Source organism: Morchella importuna, assembly GCF_003444635.1.
Source record: "Morchella importuna strain M04M26 chromosome Unknown Morimp01GS009, whole genome shotgun sequence".
Lineage (NCBI taxonomy): Eukaryota > Fungi > Ascomycota > Pezizomycetes > Pezizales > Morchellaceae > Morchella > Morchella importuna.
The window spans coordinates 1,153,655-1,173,465 of NW_025763406.1; the positions used below are offsets into that span (position 1 = coordinate 1,153,655).

The 19,811-nt window shown below is 45.2% G+C and overlaps 4 protein-coding genes across 4 annotated transcripts; 3 read left to right on the plus strand and 1 right to left on the minus strand.

The window, feature by feature from the left end:
• Positions 1–1,389: 1,389 nt before the first annotated feature.
• Positions 1,390–2,806, plus strand: LAJ45_04081 (uncharacterized protein; the record flags this gene model as incomplete). The annotated part of the gene is made up of 5 exons (XM_046113662.1): positions 1,390–1,667; positions 1,743–1,768; positions 1,829–1,991; positions 2,059–2,429; positions 2,676–2,806. 5 exons carry the CDS (start codon positions 1,390–1,392, stop codon positions 2,804–2,806), a joined length of 969 nt encoding a protein of 322 aa, XP_045973391.1.
• A 4,969-nt stretch (positions 2,807–7,775) lies between these two features.
• Positions 7,776–10,420, plus strand: LAJ45_04082 (uncharacterized protein; the record flags this gene model as incomplete). The annotated part of the gene is made up of 7 exons (XM_046113663.1): positions 7,776–7,872; positions 7,954–8,267; positions 8,357–8,461; positions 8,519–8,626; positions 8,832–9,656; positions 9,715–10,153; positions 10,221–10,420. 7 exons carry the CDS (start codon positions 7,776–7,778, stop codon positions 10,418–10,420), a joined length of 2,088 nt encoding a protein of 695 aa, XP_045973392.1.
• A 1,962-nt stretch (positions 10,421–12,382) lies between these two features.
• Positions 12,383–14,086, plus strand: LAJ45_04083 (uncharacterized protein; the record flags this gene model as incomplete). Its single annotated transcript, XM_046113664.1, has 7 exons — positions 12,383–12,409; positions 12,471–12,476; positions 12,931–12,945; positions 12,992–13,051; positions 13,119–13,274; positions 13,324–13,417; positions 13,926–14,086. The coding sequence occupies 7 exons, from the start codon at positions 12,383–12,385 to the stop codon at positions 14,084–14,086; spliced, it is 519 nt and encodes a 172-aa protein (XP_045973393.1).
• A 1,996-nt stretch (positions 14,087–16,082) lies between these two features.
• Positions 16,083–18,159, minus strand: LAJ45_04084 (uncharacterized protein; the record flags this gene model as incomplete). The annotated part of the gene is made up of 8 exons (XM_046113665.1): positions 16,083–16,123; positions 16,180–16,349; positions 16,413–16,564; positions 16,656–16,931; positions 17,011–17,381; positions 17,448–17,621; positions 17,684–17,792; positions 17,908–18,159. 8 exons carry the CDS (start codon positions 18,157–18,159, stop codon positions 16,083–16,085), a joined length of 1,545 nt encoding a protein of 514 aa, XP_045973394.1.
• Between the last annotated feature and the right edge of the window lie 1,652 nt (positions 18,160–19,811).

Genomic DNA, 19,811 nt, shown 5'->3' on the forward strand with positions numbered 1-19,811 from the left:
CTGTGGTTGACACGTTGACCGACATATCGGCCTATCTTATCCACCCAAGACAAACCCCGCGGTCAACGTGTGGGGCTTCTACCTCCACGTACCCAACGCTCGACTTACCTGTTTCTAGTCTTGGGACTAACCGTATGAGTAGTCATCGGTACCTGAGCGACGGGAAAAAATAAAGCTTGCCATAGATGAAACTCACGGAGGCTCCGCCTGGTCATTCCTATGGCCTCATCCCTATGCTTGAGGCTGATTTCTTTCACAGCTATGACAGGGGTAGAGTTGAAGCGGTTCCATTCATTTACCACAATTCCGGGAGTAAAAACCCAAAACATTTATGCAGGGTCTGCAACTGCAAGCCTCCCACGCCCCGGACACGTTGTTCCTTGTGAACAACAGAATTTGTTGCCTTCAACTGCTTCCGTGAACTATCTCATGCTTAGGTCAATATCTCAAGCCGGAGGTTTCCAACCTGCATCGTTGGCAAACATGAAGGCGCAGGCAATTTCAGTGCAGAGAGAAACCAGCGCATCATAGATTCGGTGCAAATGATCTTCAATCTTCAGGTTTTTTTCTCCCGCTATGTCTTAACTTTCCCCTTAGCCCGAATTCTGTTGGTCTGCAGAACTCCGCTGTCAGTTTCTGGCCCGCTCTTCGGTCTATTCATTCGCTACTAACGGCTGCCTCATTCGCTTGGTCACTATCCGATTGATCAATGACTGTTGGAAAGCTTCATTCCTTCCCCTCTTCCCGGTACCCCGTTTTTCGCATTGGTTCACCATATGTTTATGGGGGCGATCGACTAATGGGCGGCCTCAACATACGAAACGGGAATAACGAGAATAGGAAAAGCAAAGATTCTGATGCGTAATCCTGTACATGTAATCTAACTAATGACGATCTTACTGGTGAAGACATTATAAAAATATCGTGGGCTCTCCCCGAACGCTCTACTCCTATCTTGTTTGACTAAAAGAAGCCGGCACTCTGTTTCCAATTTTCCATTCTTCCTCTCATCTTCTCTATATTCCAATGCTTATATCCCCTTGATCATCTATCAAATTCCATTTGCCGAGTTCCACGTATTCAGAATTCACCAATATCTCTTCTGCTTCAATTGAAACCAGATTTTGAACCCGGATCCCATTGAACCCATCGGATCCTCCCGCACAACACACGCCAACAAGACTCAATTACAGGAGAATTTGAACTGACCTTTTTTCTTTAGATACTCTAACATTACTTTAAGTTCACAGGTCTCGACACAATTCAACTTCTCATTCCTCAGATCTCTTAGCTACCTCGGCACACCATCGAGTTCTACCGTATATTATATTCCCATCCTCCGGAAGAAACTACAAGCTCTTTATCTTTACCTCATCAAACTCTTCAGTAATGGCAACCCCAAAAGTGCTGCTGGCAGCTATCCTATTATGCTTTGTACTACTATCCCTTATTGCACCTTCATCAGCACATATGGTCATGTCCGACCCTCCCCCAATCAACTACAAAGACAACCCGTTCTATCTAGAATCAAAAGGCGATTTCGATTATACAGCTCCAATTTCACCCTCTGGCTCCAATTATCCTTGTAGGGGACATTTAGATGACTTGGATACCCCTCAGGGAGGATCTGTTAAAACCTGGGCTGCTGGAAGTACGCAGACCTTGACGTAAGTCAATTTTTCTTATAATTGAATATATTTTTGAATGCTATAGATGCTAATTTCTACTCTCATGTAATTTAGAATTGCTGGTTCAGCTGTTCATGGAGGTAATAAATATCTGTTCTTAAAATTGTTTTGGAAACAGTTGATTAACATTGCTTTGATAGGTGGATCTTGCCAAGCCGCTCTTTCGTATGACAAGGGGACAACATGGATTGTCATCAAATCCTGGATAGGAAACTGTCCCCACGCAACTCCCGGCGGAGATCAGACATTTAAGTTCCCAATTCCCAGCAGTGCACCTGCCGGTGAAAAAGTTCTTTTTGCATGGTAATTTTTTTCCGCGCGGGCCAGGCTTCTTCGGGCGAAAACGGGTCTAATATAGAGCCAATAATAGGACATGGTTTAATAACGTTGGAAATCGCGAAATGTATATGAATTGTGCAGTTGTCACGATTACCGGTGGCTCAAGCAACGCACTTAGTGGCCCGACTCTCTTCCTTGCCAATATTGGCAACGGCTGCACTACAGCTTCAGGCACAGATGTTGTCTTCCCAAACCCGGGAGATACTGTTGAGTATGGAGGAAGTGAGGGTGACCGGGCGCCGCCATCTGGTAGCTGTGGATCGGGCGGGACTGGGACCGCTTCAGGCTCTGGTAGTGGTACGGGAAGCAGTTCAGGGAGCGGCTCTGGGAGCGGTACTGGCAGTGGTACTGGCAGTGGCTCTTCAAGCTCTGGTACAGGCACGAATACCGGAAACGGACAAGGTGAGACCGTAATTTCATTTTCATATGGTTCTAGCGCTACTACTACTACATACTCTCCTCCTCGATCTTATACTACGTTGTATCCTTCCTCTCTTAATACGCGTTTATCTACGGTAGTTGTAGGAGGTGGCCTCCAAACCTCAATAATTTACTCATACCCGACCGCGACAATTGGTGGTGGCAGTGGTGGTGTTGGGGATAGCGCGGCAACTAACGTTGTTCCTGGGACTGCCGGTTCGAATCTAGGATGCGAATATTGGAGAACACAGGGTTATGTTTGCAGTGATGCTTCGCCATCACTGATAGGCAAATTCACATTTATGAATATCGCCTTTGGTTTCTTAGCATTTAGTTGGATTACACTGAGAGTGTTTTAAACGCCTCGGATGAGGGGAAAGGAAAAAAAAGAAAAAGAGAAAAACCCGACATAAGAAGGAGCGGAACAAAAGCGAGTTTCTCGCATAATTCCTATTTTCTTAACCTTTTCTTTTGTTTGCATCTTCATTTTTGGGAGTTGACTTGATTCTGCATAATGGGGCGCATGATATTCCTTATTTTCTAGGCTGGTCCTCGGAGCTGGTTTTCCTGCATTGGATTGCGATGGGATTAATGGGGCGATATTTCTTGGAGGCCGAAGATCAGGCCTAGGCGATATACTATATTCTAGCTGGTTCTAGGGCCTAGTTTTTTTTTATTATTATTGTTGTTTTGGGTTTCATGGTTGTGGCGTTTGGGTTTGGGGTTTCTCATACTGTTTCTTTACATGGCTACGTCCATAACTTCTTTCTTTGAGTGTTTTCTTTTGTTTAGCATATTTATGTTAGGGGATGTCTTTTCTATGAGCATATATATACATACGGAGCTGGATATTTGAGGTACGTTTATCATACTTAAGTATGTAGTTAGAAATTACTGATAGAATAAAACTACCAGTTATAAAAAAGGTTGTTCTATATTTCTAGTAAGTAAAATATGTACAGAATACAAATAAATGATACCCAATTACTCTTGAAATACATGTAAATGCAAAATAGATTTCTCTCTAGGAGATTTCTATCATAAGGTATCACTCGCTCTTCTTGGTTGCAATGTCCGAACTAGGCTAGTACACTCGTAGAGTATGACATGAGCTACGAGTATTACAGCAAGTTTCATAATACTAGGCCTAGAAAGTGTTCTCAACTCATTGTACAATTCTCGAAAGATAGCCTATATAGGCTATTCTGGGCAGTTGAAAGTGCCTCTTCGGGAGGATATCGGGCTCGGGCTTCCTAAATAGGCTATTATTTTAAGGTTTGAAGGATCACACTATATGTGTGTGAAAGTAATTTGAGCCTAGTATTATGAAACTTGCTGTAATCCGAACAGCTATGCCAGCAATTGGCCAGGACCCGAATGTTCCTACCAGTAGGATAATACTCTACCCTTTAACCGAATCATTCTCCATGATTACATGTAGTGCCGAATCAGGCTCCATGAAGTATCGAATCAGAATCCATGAAGTAATGCCGAATTACAAGTAAGGCCGACATTAACTCCATAGGGTATTTCACCTATCATTCTGAAGGCTACGCATTAGATACTCAAGGACCCACACCAATATGAGATGACATGACTCATAGTTGTAGGTCAGTACTTGGTCGCTGTATTGAACTAGACCTATGTATAGGCAACTTGATACAACTCTACAAGGGCAGATTCCTCTGTCCCCAACATTCGGGGCACTAGCTCAAGTGTAAGCATCTCGATTAGTCTCTAGACCATCAATCAATATCCTCATCTCTTCAGGGGGTGGCGGTGTTATCTGTAGTTGAAATTTCATTAGAGTTGTTTGCACAGGCACTCCTAGCTAGCAACAAACATACATAACACTTCGGGCACAAAATGGAGCTCATGCCTCAAGGCTCAAATAGACAAATCGACTGACATCTAACGGACAGGGCGCTTAAATTTCTCGTACATACGAACCTGCCGTTATCGAGACGCTTACTCAGTTGTTCGGCGCGGACGTGAAGCATCAATGCGTTTTCTGCAGGGTAATCGACTTTTTTTTTATACTTCATTTTTACCACATACGTGTGGTGTATCTAATTTAGACTCATAATATGGGAAGGGGTCAAAATTGTAAGCGCCCTCATGACACACAATTGCATGTATGAAGAGTGCTGATAATCGAATGCTGCACAACGGTTGCGGTGGCTTGTGAATCCGGGAACTTAAGAAGCATATATAACTGCACGTGGTGCCACATGTGGGAAGCAGCACTCAAGAAGCTTAAGGGCGACTACTTAACTTACCTCATTACATCATTGATGCATCACGTACCTACATATTGTATGTAGCCAATCCGTTTCTTTAGATAAATTCTCGTCACGTGAGGGTGAATTATCAGAAGGTAGCCATGAAAACAAAACACTATTTTTTCAACATACACCTACGAATGTTTTTCTGACTTGCCATGGTATATAGTAAGGCTTAACTTTCTGTAGCCATTCTAGGCGTATCTTAAGGGATTAGCCATAATCCTCGGATAGTTTCTAAAGAGGATCATTAATTCGATGGATTTGATTAATCGATGATAGACTATATCCTTAGGAAGACTGTACTTGCGTGAGCACGGTATCGGAGCGGTTTGTTTTCTCTTCGGAAGTATGGTTAGCTGCAGATAGTTAAAACTTATTGAAGTTTTTAAACTGGCCGACCAATGTTTCAGGTCTAGAGATCTCAAACCTCAAATGTAAAAGGTTTCAGAAGGCGAGACATGTCACTCGATCCAAGCCGAGACTTTTTTTATATCTCTTAAGTTGCTTTAATACGAACTTCTTGGGGTGCTGCGCCACAGAAATTTAAAGCGAGGAAGACATTTCCTCTTATGTAGGTACTGTACATACCACCAATCATCTGTCACTGATAGTACTATCATACATGTAGGTACTCTAGAGTACCTGCAATGATCTAACCAAAATGCGGTAGGGCGTGGTCGGTCAGAAAATAATCTAGAATGTAGCGCGAACATCCCTCTATCTTAACCGATCTATGTTCCTTCTTTGATAGGGGCTAAGATATTAATACTGGGGAATGCTTGTTCGGTTTTTTACCCGTCACTAGATACGTGTGGGCCCTCTTAAACCCTTCCTGCCCTCTTCTGACATTCAAGGCTTGAGTGGCCATGGGGAGAGAGTAGACTCGGAGAAATGAACACGCAGAATTAATCAGTGCGGTCGTACATGGTCACAGCAAGGTTGTACAAACTCTGTGTTGGATGACATAATGGCATGATAAAGGATACCAACGGCAAGAGGGCAAGAATCAATGAGACAATCGAAGGGTCGACGCTTGATTCTTGATTCTTGATAGGGGCTCACTTTAGACCCTACCAGTGGCAGAATGCGAGTGAGTGATAATGATCAGGACCGATAGTTACCGGAAATTTCCGAATGCAGAAACCCTTTGGCAGTTAATAAAAGTACGTGCCTAGGACTAAGGAATTCCCATCTGCTGACACTTTTTGGCTGTGACGCATCTTTTGAGTTTCTTTGATTAAGAAGGGGCTGGTTTTATCATTCGATGTGCACTCTCTAGTACAATTGTCGTGATGTTCATGGGAAGCTGCTGCTGCTCTTTAGGTTATTGTTCATGTTATCTGGAAACGTTGTGATATCAGCACAGCAGAATAGAGCTTATTTGTTCCAGAAAGCCTTTTTGGGAATTTGAATTTTAGTTCTGAAATCATCCACCTATTTAGGGTGCCACTTAGATAAAAACGGTTAACCTAGCTCGTAACATAGCCCAACGCTAATTCTTTTGGTAAGTCCATACGATGATCTCACCGCGATTAAGGAAAGTAGGAAGGCTACGATTAGAAAAGGACGATTAGATAGATATTAGTGAATGGGGCTCTTTGCGGCTAAGGCTTGGCGAGACCACGCGGGTCGCTCGGTGCCCGTTTAGATCAGTTAGTTTCTTTTTAAAGACGCTGCTAGGCGGCACCTCAAGGCTCACCGGGGCGAAAGAAGAATGTGCCTCTTTCTCCCTTTTCTACCTCTCGCTAAGTAAATAGTAGAAATTTGAGGGGAAGGGAGTTCTGGTGAACGATTGTCATCATGAGCACTGCTGTACTGGTTGAATAGAGTGCCTGTCATATGGAGTTTATCCTTTTTTACGGGAACTGAGTCCGAAAGCTGCTTTATGAAAAAGTCGTAGAAGCACAAACTCACGATGCACCCTCACCACTCGCTCAGCCCTACTTCCAGAAAGGGGTAGGTAGTCCCCCACCTCCACGCTGCAGGACTGCACCGCACAGCCACCACAAATTCCTGAGACCTGGCATGCATGCTGATTTGACTGGTAACTGCTTACTGTTGGGGGGGGAAGTTCCTGGGTTGCCAGCAGGCAGCAGCCAAAGATAGAGTAACCGAGAAGCTGCAGGCCAGAGAGCTCACTGCTCTCGTACTCCCCCCGCCCTTTCGGTGTGTAGGTAGATTACGGCATGCACAAGTGAGATAGATACTGCAGATACGTTTCGGAGGGGTTTCTCAGTCAGCAGTACCAATCTGCTCGAGATTCTCTTCATGAAGAGAGATATCGTGCCTTCTGGTTTCTCCACAGGATGAGTGACTTGTATGTAGAGAAGGTACATACATGTAGGTCTCTCTCTTCACGATCGTACTCGCTCGCTTCCTGTGTGTAACCTCCCAATTATCGCCTGTGAAACGAGAACAAGTAGTGGTTGTCTCATCCGGCTTTGTGCTTGTGCGTCTCTTCAGTGGAAGCTACTGCTCCGCCTCTGCCACACCTCCCCTCCACCACCCCCTCTTTTCGCCGAGTTGGTCGTCCAGCCGCACGGCTGAACTCTAGCAAAAAAAGAGAGCCAAAAGAAAAAAAAAGCTAACATCTCTCTCACTCTCTCCCTCTTTCTTTCAATCTCCTCCTATCCACTTTCCCTTCTGAATTATCATATCTCGCTGATCCGTCATCACCTTCGCTCCCCATCTTGAGATTGAGGTTACTATTAACACTGCTGCCATTTCTGGCTGGTGCTCCCTTAACCCCCCAATTAACCAGAAACCGCTGGTTTCTTGTTTTTGCGGATATTCTCTGCGTTGAATCCTCTCGTATCCTTCATTTGGTACATCGTTTTTGAAGTTGTTGTGTTGTGGAAGGAAGTCTGCACTTGAGATCCGATCTCTAAACTTTCACTTTCAGCCTCACCATTGTCAACCCTCCCTCCACACTCGACGACTCCCATTACCATCCAGCCCTCATCTCCTGTCAACTTATCTTTCTCTACACCACTGCCTCTTTCTTACCCTATAAACACTATCGTCTCCCTCTCGTACTTACACGATGTCTACTCCACTCAGTAGCCGTCTTAATCGTTTCGGCTTTCCCGGTCGGAAGGCAAGTAGCGCTAATAATAATCCGTCGCCTCCACCGAACCAAGGTCAGTCTTCCGTACCACCTCCAAACGTTGGTCAGGTTGGCCAGGTAGTTCGACCGTCCTCATATCCGCCTCCATACCAAGGTCCTTCCCCAGGAGTACCACATCCCGGTCCCGGAGGCGCAAATAGACCTACAAGCCCGATGCCACCTCAAGGTCCATACGGCCCTGGCCAGATCGGAAGCATTCCTCCCAGTCTGCCCCCACCAGGGATGATGCATCCTCCCCCAGGAGCTGTTGCACAATATGGCCACCCCCCACAGTATGCAGGACAGCCGCACATGAACCACAGAGATAGCCATGGCAACACAATGGGCCACCCTAACCATAGGCCAGGAGCTGCGGAGGTTGAAGGCACAAACAGGAGCAAGGCGCAGTTGATTGTCGGGATTGATTTTGTCAGTGATAATCTTAATATTCGATTATATCGTTTCGGCTTAGCGGAACTGGGGAGAAAATCAAGCTAACAAGTAGATTTTGGTGATAGGGAACAACCTTTAGTGGTGTTGCTTTCGCTTTCGCAACAGACCAAGAGGCCAAGGAGGACATCATTACAGAGTGGCCAGGTGCAGGTAACCAAACTAAGAACAAGGTTGGTCCTAAGCCTCTAAAAAGCTTGGTAAATGAGTACTAAATTCCGTCATCTTAGATCCCAACGGTTCTTTACTACGACCAATACCAAAAGGTGGTTGGTTGGGGTCCTGATATCGCCGATGCCTTGGCTCCAACTGGGTATCCTAAACCTGGTGTGCAAAAGGTATATATCATCCACAGCAGCCACTCTATGATCGTGATCTATAAAAAACTACCCTGCTTTATCAAGCATTATCTACATCTTTATATCTTGATATACATGAAGGGTTTTAAATTGTTAAGCTTTTTTTTTACGTATATGGAGAAATTTGGAACAATATTTTGGGTTGTATTTGCTTGTACAAATGAGATACTGACATATTCTATAGGTTGAATGGTTTAAACTTCAACTCATGCTTTCCGGAAACACATATATCGATCCCATTAACCTTCCCCCACTTCCTCCTGGAAAGTCCGAGATCGATGTAGCGGCAGATTACCTCTTCAAGTTGCGCCAAGCCATGCGTGCTCAGCTGCAAAAGACACTAGGAGAGGTCTTCAATCGTGAGGAGCGCAACATCCGTTACTTCCTTACTGTGCCTGCTATTTGGAACGATGCTGGAAAGGCTGCGACTAGGGCCGCTGCTATCCAGGCCGGATTCCTCAGAGATGAAAATGACAATAGGTTGACATTGATTACTGAGCCTGAGGCTGCCGCTATGTTCTGCTCAAAGACCGGTCTATTAAATCTTAAAGTTCATGACGCAGTTTTGATTGTCGATTGTGGTGGTGGAACTGTCGATTTGATTGCATACGAGGTTGAGGAAGAAGTCCCATTCACAGTGGCTGAATGTACTGCCGGATCTGGTGATTCTTGTGGTTCGACAGCACTAAACAGAAATTTCTCAAATATTCTTCGTGCCAAGATTCGGAAGATGAAGCTTCCGGATGGATCTAGGACTGCCGGGAAGGTTTACGCAAAGTGTATCATGGACTTTGAGAACCGTATCAAGGCGGATTTCAGGAATAATGGACAGAAATGGGCTGTGGATGTGGGTATCGAGGCTGAGTTCCCAGAAGCCGGGATTGAGGAGGGTTACATGACTTTCACCAATGAAGAAATTCTACAGTGCTTCGAGCCTGTCGTCAACAGAATTTTGGAGTTGGTTAGAAATCAAATCATTGCCATCCAAGCGCAAAACAGACAGCTTCAGGTAGGCTTGTTCTCACTGATCACTCGTTATATTACGGATTACTGATATTATACCACAGAATGTTTTGGTTGTCGGTGGTTTCGGTGCATCAGAATATCTGTTCCAGCAGATCAAGCTTCACGTACCCCCACAGTTCCAGTCAAAGGTTGTTCGTCCCATGGACTCCGTAGCTGCCATTGTCAAGGGTGCCGTTACTGCCGGTATCACCGAGAAGGTCGTAACATCTCGTGTGGCCCGTAGACATTACCTTATGGCTACCCTGCAACCTTTCAAGGAAGGCCACCACCCCGAGCAATACCGTGTTCCCAGTCTTGATGGGAAGGATCGCTGCAAATACACCCGCCAGATTTTTGTGACCAAAGGACAGCGTGTCAAGATTGGCGAGCCCGTGAAGGTCTCGTTCTTCAGACAGGTTGCTCCTGGTGCAACACTTATGTACGAGGATATCTTGTACGCCTGCGACGACGATGTTTGCCCAGAATACACTAAAGATCCACGTTAGTCCCCTTGAAATAATTCTTGTGATGCTTGGTAGCAATTACTGACATACCTTCGCTCAAATAGGTATTAAGGAAGTCGTTACCCTCACCTCTGATCTCTCGCGGAAGAACCTCGAGAAAGATTTTGAGCGCATGGATACGCCCCAGGGAACATTCTACAGGGTTTACTTCGATATCTATCTCACTCTTGACGGGTCTGAATTTAATGCCGAGCTTGTATGCCAAGGAGAGGTCATGGGTAGATGTGTCGCCAAATTCAGATAGACAAGTGCCAGTGTTTGTTTAGAGTTTATGGGGATATCTTTAGAGAAATTTAAAGGACACTGGTTCCTGGGTATGAAATAGTTGATTTTTGAAGAAGCAAAATGTGGTGTTTGGGGCGGTGTGATCTGAATTACGGTAGCATGATTGTGTTTTTTTCTTTCTTTGCGGTGCTTGGTTGTTCCGGCATCGTTTCTTCCCCCCTTTTATCGTACTTGCGTCATATCCAATTTCATTTACTTTATTTCTACGTTTTCATGGCAGTTACGCAATGTACTTAACAGTGTGGAACAGAAACACGGCCCTTTCGTTTCTATCTACTCTCTGCCATGTTTTAATGTCTTGCTGCATTATTAATCTTGTACCTACACCGAATTACTGCGAATCAGAGATTTCACGATGAAGAGTATTTAGAATGTAGTGAGTGACGTACGATAGGTTTTTTTTAGTACTACAGCACTTGATTTGTACTAAGTTACTACTCTAAATACATACCTGTACCTGGTCCGTGCGACAACGAGCGGACCTTTCCCGTATTTACATCAACAATCCCTGTCCATTTAACCCTTGATCTTTCGTCTCTGGAATTGAAGTACGTATCTAGAGTACGTCATTTGTTCATAGCGGTATGGACCAACCAAATATGGAGTGCGCTGGTCGTGCTTAAGTGTAGCCGGGTGACAGTATTAAGGACGATATACTGATATCAAGGTCGGAGTCTGCTTAATACGGTGGTTTCTGGGCCATTGATGAGGTAGATAAAAAGGTAATGACCAATCGGACTAGTTCTGCAATTGACCCAGAAACGATCTATAGATCGTCTGACTTCAAGCATAATGGTAAGGCAGCGTCGTTGTCAGAGAATTTCCGGAAACTCTTTGTGAGGATATCCCTGAAGCACATAAATATTCACGATATCCAACTGGGCATTAATCCCAAGACATGTGGTTGGCGGGCAATTTTGCATCATAAATTATCACTCGTACGACTTCCACTCACTTAGTAAATAATTTTGAATTTCCACCTCATCCGGCACTAGCCATGCCGCTCAAACGTTCTGGTTTCAACTCTAGGTATGGCCCGCTGAACCTGCAGGTGATGATTGTGCTATTGACTTTACCGGTGTCTAACCTAGTCCTAGTCTCAATCCTATTAATGCGGGGGATATCCACATGTCTCACAAATGTCGTGTTTTCACCCTAACATGTATGCAGGCGTTGTATCCGTGTTCCGTTCATAGCTGCCACTTTGATTGACCTGGTGGTTAAATCTTTGGGGTTGGTGTCCAGCAGCTTTGGCTCACAGCCAGAGTTCCATCTCGCTGGAATTATGTGTGGATTCTCTTTGTTCACGAGAGGAGCCTACATGGTGACTGCGGTGAAAACTTGGGTTGAAGGGATGGAGTTTCGCGCTGTGAATATTTGTGTGTAAGGTTGGCTTGTGGCTGTTGTTGGTTGGTTCTGTAGATGGCTGGTGGTGGGAGGAGTGGAAGTTTTGAGATTTCAATACAGCGGAACGGCCATGTCGTGGCTGTCGATTTCGGGATAGAACGTTTAGTTCTGTGAATAGTTTATTTTGGTTAACACTTAGTGGGGGATTTGGTATTTGGTATAAGAAGTGGAAAAGAGGGTGGGAACGCTTCGCTACCTATTTTGGACAAGTTTTATGAGTGTAATGTGAAATATCTGATACCGCCTATGTAGTTCTTATACTTGGGAACGTTCCCAAGTTGGAACGAGCCACATCTAGAGTATATAATGGGGATTCCCCCCATCAGTGGACGGAATCTCTTAGTCTTCTATCTATTCATGGCGTCAAATCGGTCACACTTTCGCAACGTACACTTCTACGACTCTACTAAGGCTGGCGATGCCCTCGGTGGACTCATCCAGAATGGCTCGGTTACGGAATCAAGTTTCCTCGAGATGCTAGGGATTAATGATGGGCATCTTGTCTCGTCCCATCATGGTCTCGGAAGTCTCGAGACCTGAGGTAAGTCTCGAGACGAATCTCGAGATTGATATAAGCTAAACTCAATCTGGGTTTGAGGTAGGAATTTGTACCTGAATCCACTAATGCTCATTTTGGAACAGGGACTAGATATTCTTGGCAAGAAATGATGGATAGAATTTGGGGCCGAAATACACACTCGATTTTTCAAAAGAGGTGCATGAGGAAGCCTGGGCATGAGGAGGCCTAAATACCAGGAAGCACCTCGCTTTGAATCATTTAACATCACTCGGAGGTCTCGAGACTTATCTCGAGATTTAGAAAAAAACTCTCGAGACATCTCGTCTTGTCCCAGGGTCGTCTCGTTAGGTCTCGGGACTGTGAGTCTCGTGCCCATCATTACTAGGGATCATTCTTGTTACGGAGACTCCGATACGTGTTCAGGAAAGAGCTTCTGGTCACATTGTGTCGATGAGTGACAATTCTTTGCAGCCTGGAGCATACGATATATACTGCGATAGTGAGTACCCAGTGGAGGGCTCATAGTATTTGTCTAAAGTTAGCCATGTTCTATTGAGGTCAGTGACGAGGAGTGGATAAAACGCATAATTTCTAATGTTTCAGGTCGAGAGGACACTTTTCGTGACGGAATACGTAATCGAGACGGAAGATGTGTTATATCCGGTGTGGTGAACCAAAGGGCTCCTATAGATGGTCTAGCTTTGATGTAGCTCATATCTTTCCTTTGGAGAAAGAGAATCTGTGGATCGAGTGGAATTACGGGAAATGGATTACGGACAAGGATACTGTTAGAGTGTCGAAAATTAATTCGCTTCAGAATGGATTCCTTCTAAGGGAGCATGTTCATTCATTATTTGATCAGTATTTGGTCTCAGTGAATCCGGATGTGAGTTAAATTTCTAGGGTTTTTATTCATAACGCTGATTATTAAATAGGATAACTACAAGATTGTGGTGTTTGATGTAGACCTGGATGGAATGGATGGATGGACTTTGGATCCAGTGTGTTGTGATGAGGCGGATCCTCATTGTATGTCTGACAAGCTCCTACGATGGCATTTTAGGCAGTCTGTGCGAATATGAGGTGCCGGTGGGCCTGTATTTGAGAATGATTTTGTAGGTAAAGATATGAGGAAGGAGATTCGCGAGGGGCCATGTGCGAAGTAGAGGTTCGAGTTGGAGTTGACGGCTAGATTCAAAGTGGCTGTTTGAGATGCGTGTCGGTAGCTTCATCAATCAATCTTGTTCAGCGGTCTCCCGCAAGATCCACAACCATCTCTGCTCGGAATATTGATGGTCTTATCAACTTTTCTCGAAGGGCTCACAAGAAATATACACAGTCATGCCCTTCGATGGAATCTTCTCAAAACCCTCATCATCCCCTTTCACTCTTTTTAACTACTAACCCCGCCAGGTCTACCTCCTCAGTCATCAATTGGAATGGGTTTTATCAAATTGTCAAAGGATAGATTCTAGTCCTCCTATTCGCGCGGCTATCGACATAGAGCCTAAAGCTCCTATCTAATATTCTTATCTAGTTGGTTCACAATCATACTCGGATCTCATGGACTCATACTCTGTTCAGAACTCCCAATCAACCGCTGCAGCTCACATCATAATTAATAAGACCATTGTCCAGAGACCAGATACTGAGCAGAACGAGGTTAGATTATCATCGCGCAAGAAAGCCCTTCAATAAGTACACGTATCTACACGGTGGCGTGATTATAATTGCTCGGTATTCTGCTGCGATAGACAGAGCGGCTATTTGTCGAACACATCAGCGTTTACTTCTGCCGCCCGAGCGTTCCAGATATGCGCACTAGCGACTCCTACCCACTGGATCAGTCTCTGTGTCCAAATTACCAGCTTGCTGCAGGGGCATCTCGATCTCAAACAGTCACTCGACCTCGGGACAAGTCGTACGAGATTGAACCGATGGTTCGGGTTCAGATTGCGCGGAGAAAGATGCTGACGTGCCGTTATGGTGCTACGGAGACGCCATAAGCTATTGCATTTAAGATTTTCATACACATGCGCATAAAAGATAAACCACCGTGAATGCTTTATTATCAAAAGCCCTACCTTCAAAAACGCCTCAAAACAAGATTAACGGGGAATTGCTGGAGAATTTCATACAAAAAGGGGCACATGCAATTCCAAATCTCCAAATTACGGTTCTACTATTGGACCTAGATGATAAAGCATTTGTGGTTCTGTGTATGGCAATATCGAATATTTGGGATACTAATGTTACATCCTGACCCCGAGGATATTTGAGCGTCATGTTTGACATCAAGGCTGGCCGAAACAGCTATGAAGACGGGCTGGATTTACTATCTTAGTATAATTGTATAGTTTAACGGCAAGTACCGCAATAGTAATAATCCGTTTCTGGTTAAATCAAAAAATTACGGTATGGAAAATACCATTGCCATTCCCAGATAATCATGCAGCTTCGCCTAGCCACTTCTGTATGGAAAAATTATTGGCAGGGAACACGAAGTATCCTGGGAAACATTTTTCAATTCCGAATTGCCGGACAGGACATGTCATGCAATGGTCGGGGCATCTACTCGCTGGCATTCATACGTACCCCCCTCGAACTTCACACACGGATCAAACATTACATTCACTCAAGAAGATCAATGCCGTCCAACATTATCACAAGCAGAAATCCATGGAGCCGGCCTAGGTACATAGCTACTCGTAATATGTTACCTGCGCACGGTTCTTGACAGCTTTGAAAACACGTACTGGTATTGGCCCACGAACCACCTCCAGTGGTCAATGCATTGTCCCCGAACCACCATGGCGCCTTCCCCCCACGTACTGGGAATCTTTAGGATGAGATCCAGGATTCTTGACAGGGACGGGATTGGTACAGGGATGTACATGACATTGTGTATATGTACGCACATGAGGCGGGGAATACTGCGGGTCGGGATATGTGAGGCTTTCGCTCGCCTCGATTGTCGATTAATTAAGCACTCCCGACATGGAACGTTAAATCGAGGTACATCCTCCTGTCATTTATACCCCTATCCCGTCCCATCCCATCCCTTATTACATACGCAAGGAGGGTATGTAAGCATCTTCCCCCCATCACCGCAAGTCATTGTCACCTGCATACGTAAGAATAGCATACGCGGATATCAATCAAACTGCACGCCTTGAATTGTGGGTAAATACCACTGCTACCCCCCCGGTGGGTTTTTTTTTACTATGTAGCCTGACAATAGTTCGAGAACCATCCCTCGAGGTTTAAATGAGCCCTTTAATAAAGCAAGGCTCCCAATGTAGTTCTGGTCCGAGGATGCTGGCTAGCGCTGTGTCGAATGATATAAAACATATCTGCTACCTATATGCATACTTACATGTACTTGGCCAAGCTCTTTCACTTAGAGGGCCTCGCCGCAGGTACGTATGGTCATGCATGGGGAGTTTTGTTTATATGGTATTTTGATGGTAGTTTTTTATCTATCATCATCTATATTAATATATACCGCGCCGTATACACAAACAACCATACATACGCTCAGAAACAAGGGGCCTTTATCATGCAAATCACCCAAAACCGAAGGAGAGAAAAAAAAAAAACAAGAAGACCACCAGAGAGAGGTAAGTGATAACATATAGTTCGATGCTGAAAAAAGGGGAAAAAAAGACGGAAAATACAAAATTGGAAGAACCGATTAGTAGACATAACGGAACCGGGTGTTCTCCCTATCAGTCACTGTATATCTGTTAGAAAACTGGAGAGTACATGTAGTACAAGGGAATGGAACTTACTGTTTCCCCATTTGAATTCCTCAGAAATAGTGTCATCAGTTTGCTCGTTTAACTCTTGCGAACACTTCTCCTTCAAGCTGTTCTGGTAGCTATAGTAGAACCTCAGCAGGACCGCAAATAGTGCTGCACCGGCCTGGGTAACAAGAACCGCAATCTTTGCAGGATAAAAGCTATACCAATATTAGCATCAATATTTTTTTTCTTTTCGAAGACGCTGTATCAGGTGAACATACTTTGGCGCGTCCTTTGCCTGGAAAGTCTGAGGGCCAATGATATTTCCAATTGAAAAAGCACCCGCAATCAGAGACGTGGCGATAGACCGCTTCGTGTGTCCGGCAATGTTTGAAGCGGCCCAGTTAAAGACAATGATCAATACCGCGACGATCTACCGAAAAAAAAGTCGAGTCAGACATGCATCTTCTTACTGTCGATCATTCCCCGCCCCCCACATATCGGAATCAGAATCAGAGACATACCGAATTGACCAAATAGATACCCGCTAAAAGACCACCCTTGTTACTATTTGGCAGGAACGACATCAAGGCTCCACCAAGAGCTCCCGGAACAGCTAAGCCGGCGATCCACAACCACCTGTTTGAGCTCATACCCACTGCAATACCGGAGAGGATGGTGACTCCGATGCTGATGATGCCAGAGGGCATGTTGAGCAGGGCCGCAATGGGCGACGTGTAGCCAAAGTTCTTGATCAGGGTTGCCGAGTAAGTTGTGATAACACCACTTGAAACCGAACACTAGTAAAAACAAAAACAGAGACATCAGCATGCAATGCATAAAACAACTAGTGGAAAGTCCAACGCAAGGGAAGCCTACCAAAACAGTGATCATAAGCATAAGATAGATCTGCGGATCCTTTGCTAATTCTACCGCCTGCGACATCTTGAACTTCTTATTTTCCACGCCGGTTTGGTTCTCGCTGACCCGCTCCAGTACCCGAACGATCTCCCTCTCCTCGAGAAAGTTTGCGCTCATAGGGGTGTCGGGGAGGCAGAAGAATGTCCAAACGCCGATGAGTACGGTCACGAGCCCAAGGACAATAAACATGACTCGCCAGCCTTCGAGCGAGGCGTTCTTGACGTGCTGAAAGCCGTAGGAGATTATGCCGCCGACGATCTGGCCGAGCCCGAGTCCGCAGTACCAGAACCCGAAGCGGGCGGGCTGCTCCTTCTTGGTGTACCACATACCTGCATTTTGATATCAGTACTTTCTATCTTTCTTTCTCGGGCACAATGCAGATGGGAAGGGCTCACTAGTGATAATGGTGAGACAAGGCGCAATTGCAGCCTCGAATATGCCTAGGAAGATTCTTGCAACAAGAAGACCTGTGAAGCTCTTGCAAGCTGCGGTGCAGCCAGTAGCAACGCCCCAAAGTGCTACATTGATGGCCAAATACTTTGCCGCCGGCACCCTCTGAAGAAAGTATCCTGCACCTCACTATCAGTACTTTTCTTTCAGGCCCCGAACCAACATTGATAGTGATACGTACCGGTGGGGATTTCCGCAACCAAGTAGGCAATGAAAAAAGAAGTTGCAGCCCACGTAAACTGATTACCCACTAGCTTCAGGTCCTTTGGCAGTCCCATGACAGCCGCATACTACATGAAGGCAACACCTGTTAGCTCTAAGTAAAAACCTCCCTCTTGCAGATCCATCTAAATGCAAGGGACAATTTTTCAAAAGATATAAAAATAAGAACAAAAAGGGACTCACATTGATGAGTACTTTGTCAACAAACTGCATAGTGTAACATGCAAACATGATGGGAACAATCCTCCAATCGATCTTCCTCAGCAGAGACTTGTCACTCGCCCCCGTTGCCTCGTCTCCATTGCTTCCGGCATTCTGGATGTATGCCAGTGCAGAATCCATGCCCGCATGTTTGGATTGGCTGACGGTGGTCGGTGAGGGTGAGCTGCTGCTGGATGCATCTCCAACTACCACTGAGTGCGTATCCTTCTCCATAGGCAATTCAGAAAAAAACGTGGTGATATTTTTTCTGCAATGAAATGTTATTCTTCCTTTCTCTTCTTCTTCACTTCTTTGCTGACTGGGGGGTGATAAGGAAGAGACAAGTGTAGGGGGACAGGATAAGTATAAAAAAGAGAGGAAGGATGTAGGCAGTGAAGATATGTAGGTAGTAATATATTAGGGGAGAAGCAAGCGTAGAAGGAGGTCAACTCTATTCAACCATTGGAGCGAGACGACTCCAAGTCTTTTTGTGGATTTTTTTCCCTATAATTGCTTTCTGCCCCCCGCTGGCAATCACACTTTCAAGGGTAATTATCATTACTCATTACACTTCTCGCTAGAGTAGTACTAAGGGCATTGCGCATGCGTTTATACGCGGCTCAGGAGGGACGAGAGTTGTACATAGTAGTTAGACTTTGCTCGCTCGCTTACAATGGCAAGCATAAACGGCCGCGAGGTGCATATCTCTACAACACAGTTTGGGAAAATAACGCAAAGATGGCACAAAGAGACACGAGGCTACATATTACGAACTTCCTCTTAGGTATCAGCCCATAGAAGTATAATAGCTAGGGGAGAGGGGGGGGGGGGGCTGGGTGTCTGCAGGATAGAGGATATATCATGCACGGGCCGTTATTAAAGCACGGCAACGAATAGATAGAACATCCTAACTTTTGTTCCTTCATACCTCAAACTTGCTAGACATGAAAAACGTTTGGGAGTTGGAGAAGGAAGGAGCTGGTTCTGGTGCCGGTGGAGGGTAATGTACTGGATATCCACCAAAAATGGCGCTGGGATCAAATCCCCCGGCTATTCCATGGGGATCCCTGCAAGTCAAAAGTGTAATTGGCTTTTACGCACCCTTTAACAAATGGAGCTAATCCGCCAATGATAGGCTGTCAGGTTTTTGCGACCGGGGCGGTGCGACGATCAAAAAATCTTCGATCTGCCGAATGGGAGCGCAAGTTTACACTAAGAACCTTGTAATACTAGCCTTTGTAGTAAATTGGGGGGGATGATATGTGCTGCATGTTTTCTGCCTATCTACTCTGGGTATCTGCCCACTAGTACCTAGGTACATACACCGACCGACAGGGCGAGTTAACTTTGGTGGCGTAAGATATCGATATATCTCGATGAGCATCGCCTTTTCCTTTTGGGATGCCACATTCAGGACCACAAGTTAAGCCGTGCGCTAGCTCTATTGGCCTACCCACATATATTCTATCATTCATGCATGCCATAGAGCAAGGAGTAGAGGAGCTGATCAGAAGTTTGATTAGCTTCCTATCAATCCTTGAAACGAGCCGAGGATAGGTTTCTGTCATGCCAGAAGAATTTCTTATACGTCTCCCACCCTCCATACAGCTTCATTGTGATCTTCCTCTTCCTCTTCGAATCTCCCCTCCTACTGCTCCCCTTGCCCCGGGACTGTGGAGCAAGGAGTCGTCTGGACAGATATTTGTTATGTAGTAGGGTGTTCAGTTCAGTTTGGGGTTTGGAATGTTCTTTTGATGCGCACTTGTCACACTTCATTCGTCCCCAAACCCAGTTGTTTCCTACTCGGATATTTGAGATCCCAACTTTTGAAGTATTAAGCACCTTCCTGCCTTGTTCCTGGGGGCCGGGTCGCCTATCCTAGCAAT